Source organism: Scardinius erythrophthalmus (assembly GCF_964197995.2).
Source record: "Scardinius erythrophthalmus genome assembly, chromosome: 12".
In the NCBI taxonomy this organism is placed as follows: domain Eukaryota; kingdom Metazoa; phylum Chordata; class Actinopteri; order Cypriniformes; family Leuciscidae; genus Scardinius; species Scardinius erythrophthalmus.
The window spans coordinates 968,149-978,148 of NC_138232.1; the positions used below are offsets into that span (position 1 = coordinate 968,149).

Below are 10,000 nucleotides of genomic sequence, written 5' to 3' on the forward strand. Positions count from 1 at the left end.
TATTAAATTATTACTAAAATTTGAAATGATAAAAAAGTCAAAATAATGAGTTCAAAAGTATAAATTACAACTGTAATAATTATGATAAAAATTCAAAATTCTGAAACAAATCAAAATTATGAGATAAAGTCTAGAATACCGTCATTTTATGAGATTAAGAAATTGAAATTATTACAAGGATAAAATTGGCATTCTAAGTCATAATTATGAATTTAGATCAATTTACAATTATCTCATAATTTCTATTTTATCTCGTAACGACTTAATCTCATATGCTATCATAATTTTGACTCGTCATAATTGACAAAAACTCAAAATTTAAGATATAAAGTTGAAATTGTCATAATTATGAGATTAAAAAGTCAAAATTATGAGGTAAAAAGTATAAATTACAAGTCATACATTTTTCTTTTTAAGTCATAATTATGACAAAGTCGAAAATATTATTTCATGTCACAATTATGATTTAGAAGAACCCGAGTGTGTTTACGTGCGCTTCCACAGATCTAACACACACGAAGAGTGAGTTTATCAGTAACGATCAACAATAAAACCCCGTTCAGCAACTGATCAGAGCGAGAGATGCGGGATCAATAAACCGTACGCCTGGAGTCACTGATAGCACTGGCGTTTCACAGCACATCTAACACACACACACACACACACGCACGCACACACACCAGAACCAGAACACATTCAAAGTCAGTTTATTACATCATCAATACAAATCTGTTTACAAAAAGCGCATTCACAAATACAAGCATTTAATTCATTATCCTTCACATTAGAAAACACTGCAGAAATCGTGTTCTTCCTCAGTGCTTCGGTCTTGTTTTCCAGCACAAATATCAAACATCAAGTCATAATTACGAGATTAAAAAGTCTTATAAAATTAAGAAATGATGAGGTGTAAAATTCTTAAATAAAGACACATTTACTGGAGAAGCAGAATGACTGAAGAAGTCTTTGTGTTCTGAGATAAAATGTGTAGCTGTTTTCAGAACAGTCTCACTTCATTCTCCAGTAAATGTCTCGTGATTAAAGGATGTTTTGCTGGAAAACAAGACAGAGATTGGGTTGAACTTTAGCAGTGCAGCGATACAACAGAGAAATACTGATTATACACCAAGTTCAAGAGAATGATGGAATATTGTTCATGTGCCTGACAGGCAAACAGTAAAATCCCCGAAGCCAGAGGCTGTCAGTGTGTGTGTGTGTGTGTGTGTGTGTGTGTGTGTTGATGGGAAGTCGTCCATGTGTCGCCTCAACGATGACCTACATCTGACAGAACATCTTTCTTCAGGCTTTGTCCCTGACCAGCCGACTGTGACACACACACCGCCCGCTCTCCCGGATAAATGTGTTCAACATTCCCATTAGCTTATGAAATGTCATTTCTGAACGTTCAGTATATTTCACCATCAGACTAGCCATATTTCTCAAGTGCTCATCGCCAGAGCGACGCCATGCGGCTTTAATCTGAGCTTCAGTGTGACGGTGTGTGTGTCATATGAACATTAGCGAAGATGAACGTGTTTGGATGAGGGATGAGGCGTGACAGTGTGTGTGATGGATGTTATCGACTGTTACACAGCATGATCTCACTAACACTCGGGAATATGACAAATGACATCATACACAATACTATCGGAACATTCGGAAGATCGTTTCCGCCGCGGAATGACAGAGAAAAAGGGAATTGCAATTTATCTCGTAATTATGAGTTTTTCTCACAACTGCGAGTTTATAAACAACAACTTTGACTTTTTCCTCGCAATTCCCAGTTTATAAACAACAATTTTGACTTTTTCCCCGCAATTCCCAGTTTATAAACAACCATTTTGACTTTTTCCTCACAATTCAGTTTATAAACAACAATTCTGACTTTTTTCTCTCAATTGCGAGTTTATAAACGTCAATTGTGATTTTTTCTCGCAAATCTGAGTTTATAAACGACAAATTTTTACTTTTTCTCGCAATTCCCAGTTTATAAACATCAATTTTGACTCTTTTCTCACAATTCCCAGTTTATAAACGATAATTATGACTTTTTTCTCTCAATTGCGAGTTTATAAACGACAATTGTGACTTTTTTTCTTGCAATTCCCAGTTTATAAATTGCAATTAGGACTTTTCCCTCGCAACTGCAAGTTTATAAATCACAATTAGGACTTTTTTCTCACAATTCCCGGTTTTAGAAATCGCAATTTTGACCTTTTCTTGCAATTTTGAGGTTATAAATCGCAAGTCCGACTTTTTTTGCGCAATTCTGAGTTTATAAATCACAATTCTGACTTTTTTCTCGCAATTCAGTTTATTAACCGCAATTTTTACTTTTTATTGCAATTCTGAGTTTATTAACTACAATTTTGACTTTTTCTCGCAATTATGAATTTATAAACTGCAATTTTGACTTTTTTCACAATTTCGAGTTTATAAACCAAGTTTATAAATTGCAAGATATAAACTCAAAATTGTAAGAAATAAAGTCAGATAAAAAATTGCAAATACCTTTTTTATTTTTTATTGCGTGGCGTAAACAAGCTTCCATATAAACATCAGGTTAGAGTCAAAGGAAACACAGAGCGATAAAGAGCCGTCAAAGTTTAGAAAGTGCTTCGATATAGTACAGTAACGTGTAAATGTAGAACTGAAGGTCATAACTCAGATCATAGAAGAGCTGCAGTGACACGAACATGTTTTGATGTGTAATACTGCGAGGCATCAGACATTCATTCATCACATCAACAAACACAGATGTGCACTGGCACTTAATAAATAATCAGAACCGTGAGCTGCATCAGATCTCCGCTTTACACCAGTACAACACACACACACACACACACACACACGAGAGTCCGGATGAGCAGGAGTCCAGCTGCACATCTCCATCTCAGAGCTTCTGCGGGACCTCAGTGTTCAAACCTCGATCTCACGCCTGAAGAAACACCAGCGCTGTGATTCATTCTAGTTCCCCTCAGGGGTCAAAGGTCTCCAGTCGTCTAAAGGAGTGTGTGTGTGTGTCTACTGCCCTCTGCTGGCCGATCTCAGTTTGATGATCCACTCACCGCTCGGGTTGTTGTTGTGCAAGTCAAACAAATGAGTCTCTGGATCCAAACAATGTTCACCTGATCCATGAAACAAGATTGAGCCATTACAAATATACATGTGTAGTTTAAACACGTGTATAAAGTGCTGTTTAAATGCAGAAACTGGGTGGACAGCACATTAAACATAAACATACATTTATACATAACAAACTGAGAGAGGTGTCCCATATAATATTCATATAAATATTCCAGTATTGTTTTCTGGATGATGGGCTTTCTCCTCATGCACACGGCCAACACGATATTCCCATTTGAGACTGGAGTTAACTATGATAACTCTGTATAATAACTATAATAACTCTGTTTTGGGTTTTGTCTCATTTGGCACAAAACAAAAACACTTACCGATATTCCCACCAACTTCATAGACGGCACAGTCTGGGAATGATGTGGAGCCGTTTCTGTGAGAGGGAAAATATAGGCTAATGCATTATACTGAAGGATTTATTTGTGTGTGTGTGTGTGTGTGTATGTGTGTGTGTGCCCGTGTGTGTGTGCCTGTGTGTGTTACCGTTTCAGGAGCGCCCTGCTGTTATCCGAGGCGTGCAGCTCTTTATAAAACTGTGACATCAGGTCTGAGGCGCGAGAGTTAACGGCGAGACGAAACTCCATCGAGGAACTCACGTCACCCAGCTGGATCTTTACAGTACGACACTGCTGAACACACACACACACACACACACAAAAGAATTATATAGATATCTGAACATATTCATATTATATTTAATTGAATACAATTCAACATGAATATATATTTTATAATATAGCATTTTAAAATTAAGAAAATCAAACTTGAGAATTTGACAGCAAACCGACATGAAAATAATGTTACGATGGATGTCAAATAGACTTCATTTCCTTTATGCAAAAATCTATAATTATTCTCCATGATTTGAAGTGAACGGTTTTTTCATAATAGAAGATGATTCTGTTTTTAGGAGCATCTCACATGAGCTCATGTCACGATCTCTAGAGCCTTTACGCACTTCATGTGTTCAATCAGGTCCTGTAAGCGTCTGTTCCTGAGACTAAAGCCTCTAAAGGGATCATCCCTTCATCCTCTCACACACTCACACTCGCGCGCACACACACACACACACACACACACACACACACACACACACACACACACACACTCACGATCTGTCGCTCTCTCTCTCACAGTCTCTCTCTCTCCCTCTCTCTCTCTCACACACACACACACACACACACATACTCTCTCTCTCCCCCCTCTCCCCTCCTCCTCTCCCCTCCTCCTCTCCCCCTCTCCCTCTCCCTCTCCCTCTCCCTCTCTCTCACAGTGTCTCCACCCCTCTCTCTCTCCCTCTCTCTCTCCCTCTCTCTCTCACACACACACACACACACACACATACTCTCTCTCTCCCCCCTCTCCCCTCCTCCTCTCCCCTCCTCCTCTCCCCCTCTCCCTCCCCCTCTCCCTCTCCCTCTCCCTCTCCCTCTCCCTCTCTCTCACAGTGTCTCCACCCCTCTCTCTCTCACACACACACACACACACACACACATACTCTCTCTCTCCCCCCTCTCCCCTCCTCCTCTCTCCCTCTCCCTCTCCCTCTCTCTCACAGTGTCTCCACCCCTCTCTCTCTCACCTCGCTGGAGTTCTTGTCGGGTTTGTCTCTGCTGTCGGTGTGGATCTTCCTGAGGAGGTTCTTGATGCGCTTGTCGTAGAACTGGTACCGACGGCTGCTGTTCTCGTTCAGTTTCCTCACTTGACTCAGCAAGAAGTTAGGAACCTGCAGAACAGCAGAGCAAGCGCTCATGAAGCAGACAAAACCACTGTAATCATGCACATTTAATAAAGCAACGTTTCCATCCCATGCGTTCAAGAAAACAAAATCAGCACTTCCTGGGAAACTGGTGCAAAACATCAGTAATGGAAGTTTCTGCAATCCGAAACACAATAAACACTGTCATGTTCTCTTGTCCGAGGTTTATCACATCTTTTCGTTGATGTTTTCCCACTTCTTTCTCAAATATGATGTTTGAGTATGTTCACATCTCGTCGTTACTCCAAACATTCCTCTGTCATATGTGACTTTTTTTTTGTTGCGCATCAATGGATTTATTATAAAAAGGTAAATGTCTTTCCCTCATAATTTATGCGCATGTCTGCTAGTGATGAGAGAAACAAAGCTTTTTAAAACTTTGAATCGACTGAACTGATCTCTCCGCTGGAGACGCTGGCGACCCCTGCTGGTCAGAACTGTGTAAATGCAGCGAACACCTTTTACAAACCAATTGCAAATGTTTAATCGAAAGTGTAATCTATTTAAGTCCCCCTGTGGTGAACATCCAGCTTATAATGTTGTTTATGTGTCTATGTGGTGTTTTTAATCTGCTTTAAGACAAACCATGTGTAAGTTCATAAGTCGACACCATTGCTGAGTATTTCCTCCTTAAAACTGCAGTGAACCAAAGACAGTCTCAAAAACACGCTTTGAAATCGCTGGTGTTTCTGACGTCACAAACTACCTTGTAACCAATCAGATCAACGTGTGATCGTCAACCAGTGGATCTCTGAGCTGAGGGAGTGAGTGGAGGCGGGGCTCATTTGCATATTCATAGAACCGCACATACTAAATGAGGCAAGGGTGTCGAGTTACACTCAAGATATTTTAAGGCATTTTTCAAGGGAAAAAAACGTTTAAATATGTCATTTTGGTGATTAAAGATGAGTTTTAAGGGATAAAATGGTTGATTACAGAGGGACTTTAAATTCAGTCAACAAATAATCGTCTGTACAAAAGTAGGGCTTGTTTTATGGAGAGCTTTTAACTAAAACTCTTCATTTTTACTATACAAATGTGTAATTGAAAATGTCTACAAATTTATAAAACTCCCCAAAAAAATATAAGGATGCTGGTTGATGGGTTTGCAGAGATCTTCGCCCCCTACATTTCAAAACGTTTCAAAGTCTCGTTTCCTGAAATCATGAGCTCCGAATCACTGCTTTTTTTTTATAGCATCAAATAAACATGAATGAACATCACACCGTCAAGTTCAAATCCTCCAACGTTAATCTACTAACTCTCTGACTGCTGTGTCGGACAAAAATGCCGGATTGGGCGGATGTTGGATTATGATTGGCCAGATCGCCTGTCAATCAAACTCCCTGCAAAGGGTCAATTAAGTGCATATGTTTTTAGCTTATCTGGGCAATATCCTAGAATATGCCTAATAACAGGAGTGTGGACATGATGTTTGAGGACTAGCGAGAGGAACTGAAGCTCTTCACCGTCCACAGCAGGTCCTGGTACCGGATGAGGAGCCTCATGATGTGGGCCGCCCGCTCCGCCTGGCCCTTCTCCGGACCCGACGAGAGCTTACTGGGAACCGCTTTATGGAGGAAGAGATTGGGAGCCATGATGGTGGAGACGGCCCACAGGTTCATGCGGTTCTGACGCTCACAGGACACGACCTTACTGAGGAACTCCAGCAGCGCCTGCACACACACACACACACACACACACACACACACATCGAAAATACGGTGAAAATAGCAGTGTAAATCATCTGTTGTCTATGTGAATATACAGTAAAGTGTAGTTTATTCCTGTGAATGTTCAGCATCATTACTCCAGTCTTCAGTGTCACATGATCCTTCAGAAATCACTCTAATATGAGGATTTGATGATCAAGGAACATTTATGATTATTATCAGTGTTGAAAACAGTTTAATATTTCTGTGGAAACTGTGATACATTTTATTTTTCAGGATTATTTGATGAATAGATGCGTGGAGATATTTTTGAGTAACGCCTTAGTGTTTTTATGTTATAATGTAAGTCAGTGTTGTTTGGTCCACTGTTCTTAGAAATATCTGCTTCTGTGTTGCAGTGAAGAGAGAGAGTCCCGCGGGTGTGAGTGACACGAGGGCGAGTGAATGATGACAGGACGACGGACGAACTCTTGAAGTGAGTTGGGTTGTGAAAAGCGTTTCATGTGAATTTAACATTCATCAACAGCAGAAGCTAAACACAGAGAGACACAGTTATATAAACGACTGACTGTGAGCTGTGTGACGCTTGAACACACACACACACACACTCACACACACACACACACACACACACACACACACACACACACACACACACACACACACACACACACACACACACAGAGAGCAAATGTTGAATGTGTTAAGGAATTTCTCTTACGTAACGGGACCAGAGCGGTGATGATGATGAGTCACGTCTATGAGTGTGTGTGTGCGTGTAAGTGTTTGAGTGTGTGTGTGTGAGTGTGTGTATAAGTGTATGTGTGTGTGTGTGTGTGAGTGAGTGTGTGAGCGTATATATGTGTAAGTGTGTGAGTGAATGTGTGTATGTGTGTGTGTATATGTGTCTGAGTGTGTGTATATGTGTGTGTGTGTGTGTGTGTGTGTGTGTGAGAGAGTGTATATGTGTGTGTTTGTGTGTGTGTGTGTGTGTGTGTGTGTGTGTGTGTGTGTGTGTGAGAGAGTGTATATGTGTGTATATATGTGTGTGTGTGTGTGTGTTGTACCTTCAGTGTGTTTCTGTTGGGCTCTGGCAGCAGCAACACAAGGAGATTCAGCATGTGCAGCTTCTGCTTCAGGTCTGCTATATCTGTACAAGACAATTGACAAATCATCCTTCATCAGAAACACTCTTCAGTCTAGAAGAAACTGTCCTTTAACCCCTCGCGTCCTAATAATACAAAAATCCTAATTTATATGTTACAAGTCAAAAATGACAATCCTTTTAAATTACTCATTTCCCTTTATCAATTACCAAATACTGGATTCAATATTTTTGTCATCCTGTTTTCTTTCATTTAGCACAGGTTCTGTCAGGAGCACTATCGTCAGATACGACTGACAGTTAGCATACAGTTTGGATTAGCGGTATGGTTCAGTTCTGGGCAGCCTAGCGGCAATAACCCTCCTCAGGGTGAACAGAACAGAACCAACGTGAATGTATGCAGATATCATTAATATAGTTTTTCACAAAAAAGTAAAAAAATTATAAAAATAATAAATCAGTAAGCTTTTAGATCATGTGTCAGAGATAAATGAGAGTTTCGGTGAAGATGCAGCGACTGTGATGTGGCACGCTAGGAGTGCAACGGTTCAAAGTTCGCATAGAGTGACCGTTCTGTTCACATTTTCTTTTTTCATCGCTGTTGTAATGTGTGGTTGGGGAGCCAGCATGTGCATCCATCGACAGAAACACACATTAGCGGAACTGTCTGTTCTACGCGTTGTTATTTTCAACACACCAGATCAGATTTGAGATCAACCGCGGTGCGAATGCGTTACGGTACGGGTCGATTTTTTACCGAGAACCGTCACACCCCTAGAGCATGCTGTAGGACCTACAGGACCCGAGTGAGGCCCTCATACACACCTCTGACGGCACTGAAGGCATTGAGGTGTTCGGCGGTCAGCAGCGGCGCCGGGAGTTCCCGGATCAACTTCTTCATCAGCGCCGCGGCGTCGTTCGGACTCACCTCGTCCCAGACGAAGGAACCGCTGTAGAACGAGTTCTCCAACTTCTGCTGCAGAACCTGAGAGGAACACACAACCAAACACTGTGAGCCTTCAGGTGACAAACAGCACTCGCACACACACCACGGGCCTGATGGGATGGCACTCTGAGATAAAACTCCCAGTACCTCAGGGTACTTTTACATTTATTATATTTAGTGCTGGGCAACGATTAATCGCATCTAAAATACGTTTGTGTTTACATAATGTATGTGTGTGTACTGTGCATAATTATTTTGTATATATAAATACCTACAAAATGTGTAATAAATACATAAGAAAATGTGTTATTTATATATAAAATATTTATATATAATATAAATTATGTATAAATATATATACAGTATATACAGTCAAACCAAAATGTATTCAGACATCTTCAACATTTCTCACATTATCTCAGTTTATTCGCTATAGTTTTTAAAATGGTAATGAAATATGAGCAGAACTCAGTTGATATTTGACTGGTTTTGTCCGTCCTTCTGTTAGACTGTCTCACACATGAATTATGTTGAATATCTGTCAGCTGTTAAATTTAACTACACAATTAGATAATACCAGTTTAGCTCAACCAATCACCAAGCAATGCTTCATTTTGTTCAGTCTGTGTGTAAAAAGAGCATTAGCAATTAAAGAAAACACACTTAAGATACATAATCAGGTCAAAGTGTCTGAATCATTTTTGGTCCAAAATGTGTATAAATGTCACTGGTAGTCTCTGTATGAAGAGTTTTGGGGTGTAATATGTCACAGTTTACTTTATTCTGCTTTCCTCACTTACATAAATTGACTATAGTGTTCTGATCACACTAGTAAAAAAAAGTCTGAATAATTTTTGGTTTGACTGTACATGCAAATATTTCTTAAATATATACATGCATGTGTGTGTATTTATATATACAAAATAATTATACACAGTACACACACAAATATTATGTAAACACAAACCTTTATTTTGGATGCGATTAATTGTTGCCCAGCACTAATCAGATGCCAGATGAGGAATACAACAAGCGATTCATCTTAAAGAGTCATTAAACACGAGTAATACAACGTTTCAGACAAGCACTTCAATGGACACAATGTTACTACTTATTAGTTTATAATAATGTTTTATGTTACTTTTATTCTGGCCTGAGAGCCTGGAACCCGCAGGATCCCCTCAGAATCAAGACCCTTCTTCTCCAGAAACGACAGCAGCTGAAAACAAGAAAACATTCACATTGAAAATTGTTAAATACAAAAGTTAATACAATATTCGCCACATGACTAAACATGCGCATCGTTTTCTAATGTTTCCACTTCAGAGAGCTACGTAATAAACGAGCATAACGTGAGAGGTGAAACAGGAAATTATGTC

At 39.8% G+C, this 10,000-nt stretch overlaps 1 protein-coding gene across 2 annotated transcripts in view; it reads right to left on the reverse strand.

Annotated features, from left to right (window-relative positions):
• Window positions 1-691: 691 nt before the first annotated feature.
• LOC308700157 (rho GTPase-activating protein 40-like) overlaps window positions 692-10,000 on the reverse strand; it is a 37,322-nt gene continuing 28,013 nt past the window's right edge. The window contains exons 8-15 of one of the 2 annotated variants that reach the window (XM_081381584.1): window positions 9,763-9,840; window positions 8,501-8,660; window positions 7,638-7,720; window positions 6,367-6,573; window positions 4,721-4,864; window positions 3,622-3,767; window positions 3,456-3,511; window positions 692-3,128 (exon numbers count right to left, since the gene is read on the reverse strand). In XM_081381584.1, coding sequence (XP_081237710.1) covers window positions 3,025-3,128; window positions 3,456-3,511; window positions 3,622-3,767; window positions 4,721-4,864; window positions 6,367-6,573; window positions 7,638-7,720; window positions 8,501-8,660; window positions 9,763-9,840 — 978 coding nt within the window. In that variant the 3' untranslated portion in view covers window positions 692-3,024. The remainder of the gene's footprint in view (window positions 3,129-3,455; window positions 3,512-3,621; window positions 3,768-4,720; window positions 4,865-6,366; window positions 6,574-7,637; window positions 7,721-8,500; window positions 8,661-9,762; window positions 9,841-10,000) is intronic. The other variant, XM_081381585.1, reaches the window with a different exon arrangement.